At 28.3% G+C, this 16,899-nt stretch overlaps 1 protein-coding gene across 1 annotated transcript in view; it reads right to left on the bottom strand.

The window, feature by feature from the left end:
* LOC144971386 (uncharacterized) overlaps nucleotides 1–16,538 on the bottom strand; it is a 33,891-nt gene extending 17,353 nt beyond the window's left edge. The window contains exon 1 of the mRNA XM_078912210.1: nucleotides 16,377–16,538. Coding sequence (XP_078768336.1) covers nucleotides 16,377–16,379 — 3 coding nt within the window. The 5' untranslated portion in view covers nucleotides 16,380–16,538. The remainder of the gene's footprint in view (nucleotides 1–16,376) is intronic.
* Between the last annotated feature and the right edge of the window lie 361 nt (nucleotides 16,539–16,899).

The raw sequence follows: 16,899 nt of genomic DNA, 5'->3' as shown, positions 1-16,899 counted from the left end.
TGTTTCAACCACCCAGGAATACACACTCTACAATTCCTACTACATTTTGTTTTATTATTGTAATTCATCCCATAGGGGAAATTTGTCTCTAGGGAAGACTGGAATATCCCAGGCGTCAGCCGCAATGCAGCGCCGCAAATTGAGCTAGGGCGAGGTGACTTACTTAAGGCCACACAGCGGAGCAGCGGGTGATCGATCGAACTCGGTACCTTTCGAGTATGAAGGAAAGACCGTACCGCATAGCTACGCTGTTTTCAACGTTCCTTTTGCTGACGAAGGGGTTTCCCCGAAACGTCCAGTGCATGTACTGTTCTCACCCGAAGCCATTTGTTAGCTACTGTAAATGGTCAACAATATATTTAACGCACATTTAATAAAGGTAAATGCCATATCTATTATGTCCACCATATTGATGCTATGCGTTTAGCGTTTATGCGTTAATGCTATATAGGAAAAATAAAAGTGCTAAAAAAGCACTGTTATAAAAATTGTGAGAAAGGTTCTAAGCAGAGAGAGAGAGAGAGAGAGAGAGAGAGAGAGAGAGAGAGAGAGAGAGAGTGAGAGAGAGAAGGAGGGGGGGGGGTGTGGAAGAATATTACATATGACTAAAAAAGAAAAATGCGTTTCCATGTTTTCAGATACAATTATTACAATGACAAAAATAACTTCTCGCAGGGACTGATGGGACAGGTTTTTGGTATGTGAACTAGATAACACCACGTTAACGTCTTATGTTTCAACCACCCAGGAATACACACTCTACAATTCCTACTACATTTTGTTTTATTATTGTAATTCATCCCATAGGGGAAATTTGTCTCTAGGGAAGACTGGAATATCCCAGGCGTCAGCCGCAATGCAGCGCCGCAAATTGAGCTAGGGCGAGGTGACTTACTTAAGGCCACAGAGATATATATAGATGACGTGTCCAGCACACTTTGGAAATTTCATCGAAATTCACTCGTCCTTTCAGTCCTCCTTCATTTCGATGAAATTTCCAAAGTGTGCTGGACCACTCCTTCGTCACTTCGCTCCTCAGTCGTTCACGTCATCTATATATATCTCTGCTCCCTATAAATTGTATAAATTTTTAAAATCTTAAACTACTTACTTAGTAGTCAAGTAGGGTCCCTCAGGGACTAAAATAAAATAAAATAAAATAAAGGTAAGAAGCGGTGATAAAGTCCTTAGGAGGTTGAAGGAATAAAAAAATAAATATTTTTAGTCCCCTCAGATTTGAAGGATCTAAAATTTTAAAATATTTAAACTTACTTACTTACTCAAGTAGGGTACCTCAGGGAGTAAGAAAGTAAAAATAAAAAAATATAAAAAAGTAGTGAAGCGGTGATAAAGTCTTCAAGGTGTTGAAGGGATAAAATAAAAAAATTAAAAAAAAAAGGAGGAAGCGGTGATAAAGTCTTCAAGGGCTTTAAGGTAGTAAACAATTTATTAAAATTTTAAAAAGTAGTTAAAAAGTTATCAGTAGGGAGATACTAAGACAATGATAAAGTATAAAAGTAAAATAATAGAGAAGCGGCGATAAAGTCCTCAGGAGGTTGAAGGTATTAAATAATTATTATTTTTAGCCCCCTCAGATATGAAGGATCTAAAATTTTAAAATGTTTATCCGTTACCAAATTGAAACCAAGCATTTGTTTATCCGTTACCAAATTGAAACCAAGCATTTGTTTACGCGTTGTCAAATTGAATCCAAGCATTTGTTTATCCGTTGCCAAATTGAATCCAAGCAGATATAATATCTAATAAAATGGAAGAGATATATTGTCTGAAGTGTCGGCAACGAACCAAAACTAAAAACATTCAACAGGTAGATAATAGATTGAAAGGTGAATGCATTATTTGTTCGTCAAAGAAAAATCGATTTATAAAAAGGAGTGGTTGGACTGATTTACCTTTTGAATTTCATTTACCAGGATACAATTTCGCAGGTCCCGGAACTAAACTAGACAAAAGACTAGATTCAAATGATAAGCCTTTACCTCATTCAATTCCTATAAATGAATTAGACGAAATAGCAATGAGACATGATATATGTTATAGAGATAATGAAGATAGAAAAGATTGCGATCGATCCATGTTAAAAGAATTAAAAACTGTCAAAACTAAAGGTTTTAAAGAATGGTTAGATAGAAGATTAATAACCAATCTAATTGGTGCTAAACATACTTTAGGATTAGGAGTGAATGATTGACAATTAGCCTCTGAACTACATAAACCAATAAGAAAGAAATGTCCTAAGAGAAAGGTAGTAGTTTATTATATAGATGATACTTGGCTATTGATTTAGCTGATATGAAGCAATTCTCAAAGGAAAATAAACATATTAAATATCTATTAATGGTTATAGATATATTTAGTAAATACGGCTGGATAGTTCCATTAAGAAATATACAGGAATAGAAGTAACTAAAGCATTTGAATTTATATTAAATAAAGGTAGAAAACCTAATAAGATTTGGAGTGATTCAGGTAAGGAGTTTTATAATAAATCATTTAAACAATTATTAGATAAAAATAATATAATTTTATATTCTACTCAAAATGAAGAGAAATCAACAGTAGTAGAAAGATGGATTAAAACAATGAAAAATAAAATCTATAAGCATTTCACCGCAACTAACTCAAATAAATATTATAATGTATTAGACAATTTATTAAATGAATATAATAATTCCCATCACTCAACTATTAATATGTCACCAATAGAAGGAAGTAAAAAATCAAACGAAGAAGAAATATATAATAAAGTATTTAAAGAAGAGCATTCACCAACTGAAAGTAAATTTAATATTAACGATAGGGTTAGAATAGTTAAATATAAAAATAAATTTGAAAAGGGATATACAACTAATTGGACTAAAGAGATATTTAAAATAGTTACTGTTTTGCCTACTATTCCAACTACATATAAAATTAAAGATTTAAGCGGAGAAGAAGTATTAGGATCTTTTTATCAAGAAGAACTACAACTATCTAAATTTTAACTAATGAAATGGAAGTAAAAATTCAATCAAAATCTAGTCAATTAATTAATGTTTCTTTTAAAGGTTCAGAATATAATCTAAGATTTAATCCTTCTATGTATTATAATTATCCATTAGAATTAGCTCTTCATTATATTTCCACTTATAATACTATTCCTAATTTAACTAATTCTAAAATAGATATTAGATATGTAGATCTAAATGATAATAACACAACTAAAACTTTAGAAATTAATATTCCTACGGGAGCTTATGAAATATCAGATATTAATAATTATATAGTTAATAAACTAACATCTATAGGATTAGAAGAAGATGTATTCCTACTAGAGCCAAATAACCAAACAGCAAAATCTATTATAAAAATAAATGTTCCTATTTATTGGGTTGAGATGAACGATGATTTAAAAAGTATTCTAGGGTTTAACAATAATAGACTTCATGATAATGAAAATAATTTCAGATAAAAACGTACAAATAACAAAAATAAATTCAATTAATATAGAAGTAGATATAATAGAAGGTTCAACTGTTAATGGATCTAAAAAACCTATTATCTATTCTTTCTTTCCTAATGTAGGTTTCGGTTATAAAATTATTAATAATATAAATAATCCTATATATCTACCAGTTTTCACTAATCCAATTTCAAATATAAAAATTAGAATAACTGATCAAGATGGAAATCTAATTAATAATCAAAACGAATTAGTAGATTTAAGATTTCATTTAAGAGAAGCTTAAAATTGTTCCTTTAAAAATGGCTTATACTGGAATCAAGATTAACGTATCAGATCATCAAAAGAAAAAGATTCAAAACTCTACTGATAAGATATCTCTTGTCTTTACTTATGAAGATTTAATGACTGAAGGAAACGATGAGATTTACCTTACTAATACTCAACTAAATAAAATTTAAAAAAGCTATTGATAATAAAAAGGGTGTTAAACTAAACATCTCAAAAACACAACAAGAATTCAATATTAAACACGGGGGTTTCTTAGGAGCACTTGCAGCTTTAGGTAGTAGAGCTTTACCAATGGTAGCTAGTAAAGTTTTACCAGCATTAGGAATTGGAGCTTTAACTGGAGCTGTATCAACTGGAGTATCTAAACTATTAGGTAACGGTCTATATCTTAAAAAAGGTGGATGTGTTTGTCAAATAGAATCCCATGGAGAAGGACTAATTCTAAAACCTTATAGGGGGAAACATAATCTAACTAGAGATGGGTTTTATAATGGAGAAGGTTTATATCTTAAGAAAGGAGATGGATTATTTGATTTTTTAAAATCTGTCCCCCTTCTAGGGGCTTTATTTTAGATATATAAAATGAATCCAATATTCTATAAAAGTTTATCAAACTTAGATATAATCAATATGATTAAAGATCCTAACTTTAAAGGATGTTTTATGAGAGATGAATTATATACCCCAAGTAAAATAGAATCAGGAGTATTAAATTTAGATACTTCAGATAACAATGGAACCCACTGGACTTGTTGGATAAAGAAAGGAAACTTAATATTATATTTTGATTCTTTTGGTTTAGTTCCACCAATAGAGATGATTAATTATTTAAAAAAAGATAAAACTTATAAAGGTATCTATTATTCTAATATGATCGTTCAACCAGATAACAGTGTTATATGCGGTCACCTATGTACCTTTATAATTAATTCTAAACCTAAGACATTAAAAGATTTTATTTCTTTGATAAATTATTTACTTTAAAAATGGATCATATAATAAACGAAAATATAAGATTAAAAAAGAAATTATTTAATGAATCTATTAACGATAAAACTAGAGATTTCTATACTCTCTTAGAACTAGAAAAACAACAACAACCAATAATAGATGCTTTAAAGAAAGAAGGAGAAGAGAATAGAAAAGCATTAAAAGAGTTAAAACCAAAAGCAGCTAATATCTTATCAATTTCACCAGGACCTATAGGAGCTAAATATTTAGCTAAAAGTAAAGTAGATAATTTAAATCCATTCTTAAGATTAATCGATGATCAAGTTTATTTAAGAAATACTCCTATTAATTTTTTAGGAGATAATATAGTTATTCAAGATAAAATTTTTCCTATGAATATAAATTAGTCTCCAGAGATAAAAATATAAATTATTATAATCTTTCAGAAGAAGATAAAAATATTTACTTTGATTTAGCAACCTCTTTAAATTTCTTTGATGGAGGAAAAGGTAGTGGAGGATTTAGTAGTAAAGATTATAAGATATATAAACAAATTAAAGAAGAAAAAATTCAACCTATAGATTTTGATAAAGAATTAGAAGAGTTAAATCAAATAGAAAGAGGAATTCCTATTATTGAAGAATATGAAGGAGATGGTATTATTAAAGATCCTGATTATTTATTAAAAAGATTAAAACTTCTATTAGCTTCTAATAAAGCTGGGAATACAGGAGTCATAAATGAAATATCAGATATTCTAAAATATTTATATGAAACAAATAAACTAAGTAAAGATAAATTTATAAAATTAACTAAACAATTTTTTTCTTTATAAAATGCTGATCAAAAAAGAAAGAAAGAAGAAGAAAGGTAAAGGGATAATGGATTCTATAATTTCTGCTATCTTTTCAGAAACATCAAAGAAACTAGCTTCATCAGCAGCAGAGGCAGCAATTAAAACAGCAGCTAATAAGGGAACTGAAAGAATTATTAATTCTATTGGAGATAAAGGAACTAATAAAACAACACCTTCTTCTTCCACCTCTACTTCTAATGATAAACCACTTCCTATGAAGAAAGTAGAAAATATTTTTAAAGGAACATCAATAAAATTTATCAAATAATTATCCTATATAAAATGGCAGCTATAAATTCTAGAGAAATATTTAACGTAGATGAATCAAACTTATTTGAAGATGGTAGTATTAGAGAGTTTGAATATTTTGAATTCTTCCCAGTTGATTCTAATAATAATCTAAATAATGCGGGCAATATTGATATCGTTATTCAACAGCAGGATCTTATCACTCTTCCTTCTGAAGCTTATCTATACTTTGAAGGGGAACTTGCTAAGAAAGCTGGAGATTTTACTGATAATGATAAAAACGATGTAGCCCTGATAAATAATTCTATGATGTATCTATTTTCTAATATCACTTATTATTTGAATGGACAAGAAGTAGAAAATATTAATAATCCTGGACAAACCACTACGATGATGGGAATGCTTAAATATTCTCCAGCTCAATCAGCTATAGAAGGTTTAAGTATGTGTTGGCTCCCTGATATGGCTTATGATGATAATAAAGAAAACGATTCTATGACTTTAAGATCTAACTTTAAAAAGTTTTCTTTTAACGTTCCCCTAAAACATATTTTCGGATTTATGGAAGACTATAATAAAATTCTTTATGGAGTGAAACAACTAATTAGACTTAAAAGAGTAATCAATAACGATTTCATTCAAGTTAAAGAAGGAACGAATAAAGAAGACTTTAAAATCACTTTAAATAAAACATCTCTATATATTCCAATTATTAAACCATCTCTAGAAGAAGAAAATAAACTTTATAAATCTATTGAAAATAAAACGGTGGTTGATATTCTATTCAGAGGAAGGTTTACTCAAACTTATGCTCTAATGGAAAATTCAAATAGATTAGATTGGAGCTTTCAAAATACTACAGGGAAACCTAGATATCTTATTATTGGATTTCAAAAGGAATCTGAATTAAATTCTAAATCAAACTTCAACAATCTAGAACTAGAAGAAATTCACGTTGAGTTAAACACAAGAAGATATCCTAATCAAGATCTAGAGGTTGATTTCCAAAATAATAAATATTCTAGAATCTTTAAAGAGACATATGATTTTAAAAGAAAGTTTTATGATACTGATGAAGCTAATAGTATCAGTATGTTATCTTTTAAAAATCTATTCCCAGTATTCGTAGTAGACGTCTCTAAACATGAAGACAGAACTAATATTTCTAATATTGATATTAAAGTAAAAGCTAAATTTAATAGAGCACCAGGAACGGCAGTAACAGCCTATGGAACTCTAATCTCAGACGTTAATATAACCCTTGAATCTACAGGTAAGAGATTCAATATTATTAAATAAAAATGGATATTGAAAATTTATCGAGTAAAAAGAAAGTAATAAGAAAAAATAATCCTGAACTACCTAATAGTATTAGAGGAATTATCGTTGGTAAATCGGGATGTAGTAAAACTAATCTTTTAATGAATCTATTATTGAAAAATAATTTATTAGATTATGATAATTTAATGGTTTATGGTAAATCCCTATTTCAAGAAGAATATGAACTATTAAAAAGATTAGAAGAATTTCCTAAAGACGTAGTGCTAAGGCTTTTTCAAGTTCAAAATGATTTAGAATTAAATAGTATTATTAATCATTTAAAATCTAATGGAATATATAATCCTGAAATAAAAGTTAGTTTCTTTGATAATGATGAAGATATTTTAGATCCTAGAGATATTTCAAGAATAAATAAGAATCTAATTATATTTGATGATGTTATAGGAGAAAAAACAAAAGTATGCGAAAATTATTATACTAGAGGGAGACATTCTAATATTGATTGTTTTTATATCTCTCAGAATTATTTTAGGTTACCTAGACAGACTATAAGAGAGAATGCTAATCTAATTATTTTATTTCCTCAAGATAAAAGAAGTTTAAGTTTTATTCATCAAGATTGTGCATGGGATGATTTTGATTATAATGAATTCAGGAAGTTATGTTCTAAGATCTGGAATGAAGATTTCGGTTTTCTAACTATTGATTTATCTAAGAAGAAGGAAACTGGAAAGTATAAAAATAAATTAACTCCTTTACTTTTTTAATTTAAAAATTATTCTTAAAAAATGGATATATTTGGAAGATATAATCTTACTATTTCTAAAAAACACTAATAATATTAAAAACGATGATTATATTGAAAAGGGTTTATCTAAAGGAGAGATAAACATGAATAATAATAAAATTACTAATCTAGCTGCTCAACTGAAGATAATGATGCTGCTAATAAATTATATGTTGATCGAGAAGCTATTAATAAATCTACTCAAGCTTTAAATATAGCTAATAATAATTTTAGAAGTTTTAGAGATGGAAATATTCCAATGACAGGTGATTTGAATATGAATAATAATAAAATTACTAATCTTGCTGCTCCTACAGAGGATAACGATTCAGTCACTAAAAGTTATGTTGATTCAAGGTTAAGACCAGAAGTTAAAACAGCTAAAGGTTTAGAAATATTCTCTACTAATAATGGTTACTCTAATATTGAATCAAGTTATAATGATTTTATCGATCCAACTGAAGAACAGAAATTAACTACTCAATCTGATGGACATTACAAAAGAACTGATTCATCTAAGAATGGTATTCTTTTAGATTATAATTTTAAAGATACATATCAATTTAAATCAGTTACCATTTATGGAAGAACAGGTTTTAAAAGTAGAACAGAATCTTTATCAGTTATTTTCTTTTATAAAGATAATCAGGTTCATCAAACTTCAAGAGGAGTTGGTAAGAAAGAGATGAATATATTAGCTGATAGATTTCAATTAATCATAGATAAAGATATTCCATATTCTCAGTTTAACTATTTAGAATTTGAATATATCATTCCTGATTTTAGATATGCATATATGGATATGAATAATAATAAAATAATTAATCTTACCGATCCCACAGAGGATAATGATTCAACTAATAAAAAATATGTTGATGATAAATAAAACTTTGAAGTTGCTGGAGAATCAAATATTCTTAAGGGTTTGATTAATGATAGAATCTTAAAAGTTTATGATGGAAAACTAAAAGGAGGTGAGTCTATTACTTTAGATGAGATAGATAGAAGTAAATATAACTTCTTCTTAATAGAGTACATTCTATATAATGGATTTAATAGCGGACTAATTCATATTAGAGAAGGTATATCATATTTAAGTGGATATTTAGATTCTATAATGAATAGTGGTAGAACTGAAATTGGAATAGTTGAAATAAACTATAAAGATTTTATTATTTAACTCAATAGCTTACAGGCAATCGGGGAATTGGAATCTAGTTAATATGAGAAATAATAAATCTTCTTATTACATATCTAAGATTTATCTTATATAAATGGATGGAAGAAAAATATCAGAATTTAGTAATATAGAAAGTTTTAGAAAGAAGGAAGTAAAAGAAGCAAAGGAAAATATTAAAAAAGAAATAATTAAATCTAAAAGGATAATTGATATCATAGAAGTAACAGAGATTTTTTTATTATTTATTAGTTTAATTACTTCTTCTTTAAGTGCTATCCTAAAAAACCAACCAGAAGTAACTATTCTTGCTGCTATAGCTAGTTTCTTTAATGGTTTAAATATTGCAACTAAAATAAAAAATAGTAATGAAGAAAAGAAATTATTATCTTTTAAACATAAGAGAAAACAGTTAAATATAAAAATATCAAAAGCTTTAGATGATGAATTAATGGACCATTCTGATTTTGAAAGTATAATTGATATGACTGATGAAGGTAATTAAAAATGTTTCTTATAAAATGGCTCAAGTAGATTTCCTGAATAAAATAAATAATATCAAATCCTTTACTAAAGTTAGTGAGTTAGAGGTTGATAAGGAATATCTAATTGAAGAAGCCAAAATTATTGAAACTAAATATGGAAAAAGCATTCAAGTAACCTTTGATGATGATACTAAAGTATTTCTTCCTAAAAGATATTCAGTTATTAAAAAAAGTGAATTAAAGTTACTGGAAGGTTTATCTTTAGTTTATAAAGGTAAAGATGAAAAGATGGATTTAATTGAATTTAAGAATCATGATGAATAAAGTATCTATGGAGATCTAATAATAAATCTTTTCTTTTATTATCTATTACTTTTAACTCTTGATTGCAGGAGTGGCAAGCTACCCCTCTTATATTATTTGTTACTTTTAAATGGATATGCTCGATATTTCTATCTCTATTAGATTTAAACTCAGATGAACAGAAGTCGCATACATCTAAATTAATATAATAATCATAGACTCTTTCAAAATGATTAAAGTCTATAAATTTAATTCCTTGTTTACTCCAACTATAATAAGTTTTTACTTTATGATTTATTTTATTATATTCTTTTTGATAAGCTAAAAACTTTTCTCTATTATTTCTTTTCCATTCATTATATTTATTTTTAAATTTTTCTTTATTCTCTTCATAATTCTTTTTAGTTGATATTCGAGTACAATCTCGACACTCAGGTCTTCGTTTATCTTTAGTTTGTGAATGTTTATGAAAATTATCTATTGATTTAGATTGGAAGCACCTCGAGCATCTTTTCATTTCATTTATATTGGTACTCATTTATATAGATTCATTTTTCAATAGCCCTTTTCTTCTTATTCTTCTCAGAGTATTCTTTTGATAATTAGGATTTCTTTCTATAAACTCTTTATAAGCTTTTTTAAATCTATCTGGGTGTCTTTGATAATAAGCTCTTTTATAGATTCGTTCACAGGAACGGCAAGCGCATCTATATCCACTTTTATTAGATGGACAAATATAAAAGTTATCAACTGTTTTAATTTCTTGGCACTTTGAGCATTTTTTATTCTCCATTTTATATTTATTCATTTTTAATTATTCAAATGGTTTAGTATCTATTCCATTATCTAAGATACACCTTTTATCATCATAAGGAGATATAGATATCTTTTTTATTTTATTCATATATATCTCATGATTCTTAGAATTTAAACAATAATTATTATTATATAAAGTAATACTATTAAATAAAGAATACTTTAGATCGTTTGACCTAATATCTGTTTTAATAGTAGACTTAGAAACTTCTTTTCTACTAGAACTATCTTTAACTATCTTCTCATAAGTATAACATTTAGATTTTAAAGCTAGAAAGTATTCCATCCTGTCTCCCCCTAATTCATCTTTAAACTTTCCTACTACTTTCTTATTTTCCTCTGAATATAGAAAATGATCTTTTGGATAATTAGAAGTATCAAATACTTTAAAGATAGATTCATTATTTAAATATAAAGGATGGTCTTTAGGGAATGGAGTGGTTAGAGTTTTATTCTTTATATCTTCATAGATATCATTATCAGAATTAATAGATAATACTAGAGAATCGGTATCCTGATATAATATTTCTGTTCCTGGCCATGTCTTTTCTATAATATCATAATAGAATTCATACATTAGTAATTTAGATATATCAAGAATAGCTTGTCCTAGATAAATAGGTTTATCTAGTTTAACTGTTCCTTTTCTAGATAAGATAGCTACTAAATCATCATTGAATATTACTGAATCTTTAAATTTAGGATTGTTTAGTTTCTTTTCAATTATTTCTTTATTATTAAATAACTCAACATCATTTCTATCTCTAACGTTTTCCATTGTCTTACCAAAGAAAGAATTATTTGAATTCTTAAATAGATCTTTTTCAAAATCTGTTTTAGCTTTCTTTCTATTTTCAGTATTAAAATCTATATATGGTTTTAACCATGCTTCCTCTTCAAATGATATAATCCTATAAACCTTTTTAACTTTTAATCCTAAGGAAATATACTTTTTAAGGATTCTATGATGAACTATATATTTCTTTTTATCTTTAAGGGTTAACATTAATTTACTTTCTCCTAAAGGTTTATCTCCTAATAACTTTAATTGATAATCAGATAACATTTCTTTAGTTGGAGTAATATGTTCTGGAGCTAGAGGATATCTTTTGGTTTTATCTTTATTTAAATATTCTAAGTCACACTCTATAATACATCCTCTTCCTTTAGGGATATGTTTATAATAGTTTAAATCTTCTTCCCATTGAAAATCACATACTGGTAATGGTTCACTCATAGCATATCCATATAAGTTATTGGCATCAAGATATAATAGTTTTTCTAATTCAACATATCTTCTTCCTAATACTCCTGAGAATCCTCCTCTTATTCCGTTTTCAAATAGATGAAACATTTCTTTATCTTTTAAATTTTCTAATTTAACTTTAGTATATTTTAAACCACATTGCCAAGTTAATCCTGGATTGGTTTAAGTATAGCATGGATCTATTTGATGATTAGTTAAATTAAAAGTTCTATACTGCTCGAAGGCATCGGCTAATAATAACACATCTGTCTTTAGATATAAGTTATGATAATCTAATAGGGTTTTGCATTCATAATAATTCCATACTTCTATAGCTTTATTATATTCTTCTATTGTTATATCACTTCTTTTTAAAGTAGAATACCATGGAGAAACTCTTTTATAGTTATACCACTTTAAAATATATTTATACATAAAATTTTTTTATCAATATTATATAATTTCTTATCTTGTTGAATAGATCTTTTTTAATAAAAGGTGGTAATTCTTCTTCTTTTAGTCTTTCAATTGAATCAATATATTCATATGGATAGATCCCTTTTGTTTTTAATAAATCAGTTTTATATTTAGTTTCTGTTATTCCTTCTTCTTCATTATAAAACATCATAGAATCTAAGATAGGAAACTCTTTTAAAGAATTAACTATTCCATCTAAACTACTACCTAAGAATTTATAAGAATCTAAGAATCTAAGTTTTAATTTAGAATTACCAAAATCTATAGATATATGTTTCTCTGCTGTTTTGGCTAAAACTTTTACTTTATAATATTTATTTTGATATTTCATTAATTCTGTTATTAGTATATGAAAATCATAATTAGATCCATTATGGAATAATACAGGAATTAGTTTATTAGTTTTACCTTCTCTAGAATTGCAACCGACACAGCTAGCTCCTCTATATTTTTTAGATAAATGATTATGCTCTCTAACTTTATCATCTTTACTTTTAAATTTATTAGAGCAGATATAGCAACGTTTAGCCTTTTGAAACTCTTCTTCTTCTACTTCTGTTAATTTCGGTTTAGATTTTCTTTTATGGATATCTTCTATTTGTTTATATATAAGCATTAAATATTTCATATATTCTTCTATAGCTTTATCTCCTGTATAAGTTATATATTCAGATTCGAGTATATCAGGATAAAGTGAATGAAGATACAAACCAAAACTATTTATTTCTTGTTTTGCTATTTTATTTTTATCTTTAAATTGTTTATTAGTTGATTCAAAATCAGAGTAGATAACGAATGGGATTTTAATTTTAAAATGATAATTCCTAAATTCAGTAGAATCTTCTAAAGACATTATCTCTCTAGCTGGAGTATTCTTTTCACATGTTTCTAAGTGATTATCTAAAGCTTTATCGTTTCTATGAAGTGATAGACATCTTCGGCATACTATTTTAGAATTACTATTTCTAGAATCAAACATATATTTATTTAAATCTTTTATTAGTATATAATGATTTTCAATATATAATAAATCTATTACTTCTTCTCTTTTCTTATAATTTGAAATATGTATAGGATAGATAGAAGCTTTTCTGGATATATCGTTTAATCCAAATACATTAATAGATAAGGATTTATTTTGTTTTTCTACTTTAGGAATATCAGAGATGGATACTGGATATTCTATTCCATTCATATTTATTTTATCTATATAGTCCATATATTTACTTATCCTTTGAGGATTTCTATCTGCAGGATATAACTTGGCTAGTAGGCAATATAGAAAACATTTATTATCACTGTTTTTAATATTTATTATTGATGAAGATTTAAACTTTAAAGGTATATAACTAGAACCATTTAATACTTTACTTTTATGAATTTTTATTATTCCGTTTAATATCTTTTTAAATACAAAACCACTTCCTGCTAATTGAACTTCACTGAACCATCTATCAAATTCTTTTCTAACTTGTCTATAGTAAGAAGATTTATTATTCTTTGTTTTAATAATAGTTGAAGGATGATTATAATATCTTTCTGTTGCTAGATTGTCAGTAGGTCTATTAAATAAACACTTTATAGATAGAACTATTTTAACTGGATATTCTTTTATATCAATAGATTTTAATATAACATCTATACTACTAGTTTCAACAATCTTATGGAATATTAACTCTTTAAACTTCTGATCACTCATTTTATAATAGATAAATTTCAATAAGTAAACAGTTTAATTATTTTAAAATTTTAGATCCTTCATATCTGAGGGGGCTAAAAATAATAATTATTTAATACCTTCAACCTCCTGAGGACTTTATCGCCGCTTCTCTATTATTTTACTTTTATACTTTATCATTGTCTTAGTATCTCCCTACTGATAACTTTTTAACTACTTTTTAAAATTTTAATAAATTGTTTACTACCTTAAAGCCCTTGAAGACTTTATCACCGCTTCCTCCTTTTTTTATTTTTTTTTATTTTATCCCTTCAACACCTTGAAGACTTTATCACCGCTTCACTACTTTTTTATATTTTTTTTATTTTTACTTTCTTACTCCCTGAGGTACCCTACTTGAGTAAGTAAGTAAGTTTAAATATTTTAAAATTTTAGATCCTTCAAATCTGAGGGGACTAAAAATATTTATTTTTTTTATTCTTTCAACCTCCTAAGGACTTTATCACCGCTTCTTACCTTTATTTTATTTTATTTTATTTTAGTCCCTGAGGGACCCTACTTGACTACTAAGTAAGTAGTTTAAGATTTTAAAAATTTATACAATTTATAGGGAGCAGAGATATATATAGATGACGTGAACGACTGAGGAGCGAAGCGACGAAGGAGTGGTCCAGCACACTTTGGAAATTTCATCGAAATGAAGGAGGACTGAAAGGACGAGTGAATTTCGATGAAATTTCCAAAGTGTGCTGGACACGTCATCTATATATATCTCTCTGGCCACACAGCGGAGCAGCGGGTGATCGATCGAACTCGGTACCTTTCGAGTATGAAGGAAAGACCGTACCGCATAGCTACGCTGTTTTCAACGTTCCTTTTGCTGACGAAGGGGTTCCCCGAAACGTCCAGTGCATGTACTGTTCTCACCCGAAGCCATTTGTTAGCTACTGTAAATGGTCAACAATATATTCAACGCACATTGTGTTCTCGTTATTTTCCTTTAATAAAGGTAAATGCCATATCTATTATGTCCACTATATTGATGCTATGCGTTTAGCGTTTATGCGTTAATGCTATATAGGAAAAATAAAAGTGCTAAAAAAGCACTGTTATAATAAATTGTGAGAAAGGTTCTAAGCAGGTGTCATTTATATGGGTCTCAGCTACCTTTATGCCAATTTTCATGCTTTCAATCCGAATTTGCACGGTTTTAGCCTAATTCCCCCTATAACATGCCTACACTACACATATAAGATGAATGAGGTTTGTCTTTTAGAAATATGCTTATAATATGATCAACAAGTCTGTGGTGAAAATTAGGAAAGCGCTAACTTGGACCTTTTGTTTGTACTCGTATATTTGATTTTGTGTACCTATAAAGTTTTTGACATTATATTGGATTTTCGGACCGAGGATAAGCCCCGTCTTGCGAGGGCTATCTCCGAGGTTATGAAATATTAAAAATTGGTCAAAAACTGTATTTTAACACTCCAGTTGTACAATTTCCTATTAAATCGCTGTTCAAGTCAGTAATCATGAAAATATCAGAAGAGTAAATATTATGTTTAAGTAATTCGAGATTAGAATAGATTTTAGTTTAATTTAAAATGTCAACAACAACAAAAAACCATCACATTTTTGCATTTTTCTCCCCTTTGTTTTTATTATGTAAATGACGTAAAAGGTTATGGTGACCCAATTCAATATATGTTCAGTTTGGTGCAAGGTGGAATGTTAGCGGTCAATATGTATAAATTTTGACTGGTTTATTTACTAAGACAAAGAGTAGAAGGGTGTCATAATATCCATCCATCAATGTGCATCAATTGGATCATTTCGTTTGTTTGTTTTTAACTATTATATATTTATATTTGCAAAGGCAACAGGGTATTTTAAATGTCTTTTGATCTATGCAACCCTTAATGATGTGCGGCCATATGGTCTTGTGGTATGACACTCGCTCTCGGTCCTGGGTTCGAGCCTCTCTCGGCGTATAGTTGAGTCCCCAGAAAAGGCTCTTTACCCACATTCACCTGGCCGTTACAGCGTTGTCTCTGTCGGAAGAAATTGTAATATGGTCTAACAGGTGTCATGTCTCGTTCTACATGTTACGTGTTGTTGTATGTTTGTAAACCGCTTTGACCACGTTTGATGTATATTGCTCTATATCAAAGCTCAATTTGGGAGGGGGTTGGGGGGGGGGGAATTCGTGAATAATGATGATACGATATGATATGGTAAGATATGATCTGATATAATATATGATATGATTAAATGATGTACCCACAAAAGTAATGGAAATTCATTGTTACTTACCATGTTGATTTCGATTTAATCTCTACACAAATCGTTAGAATCGATGCGTGTTATCACAGCCTATGACCAATCCAGTGCACGAAAATACTGGCTAGTCAAAGAGTCGAAGCGCCGTGAGCCGTGAGCCGTGAGCCTGAAGCAAGCCTGTGGGTGTCTGGGGCCTAAACTACGCATATAAGACATTTATATAGTGACCAACTGACGACATTGGCTATTTCCGTCATTACTATTCATTCCTCCATCTTAGCATTCACATTTGGAAACGAATAAATCACATTATATTCAAAACACGCCTCCACATCTCGCACAAACACATACACACACACACACCAGCTTTCTCTCCCCTTTGTTTTTGAGTTTACTGCAAGGTCTAGTGCTCAGTAGAATCGATGTATCTCTAATGTTTCCAAAATTGACAGAAGACATCACCTTAATTCCCCCTATCCATGGGTGACCAGTTCACCATTTATAAGTTGGAAAACCAACAAAATGTACTAAGATTATTAAGGAAAATATAATTAGG

Source organism: Berghia stephanieae, chromosome 4, assembly GCF_034508935.2.
Source record: "Berghia stephanieae isolate SIO BIC M18660-M18661 chromosome 4, UCSD_Bste_1.3, whole genome shotgun sequence".
NCBI lineage: Eukaryota > Metazoa > Mollusca > Gastropoda > Nudibranchia > Aeolidiidae > Berghia > Berghia stephanieae.
Note: the sequence above shows the minus strand (reverse complement) of the source record. Positions and strands in the feature narration are given on the sequence as shown.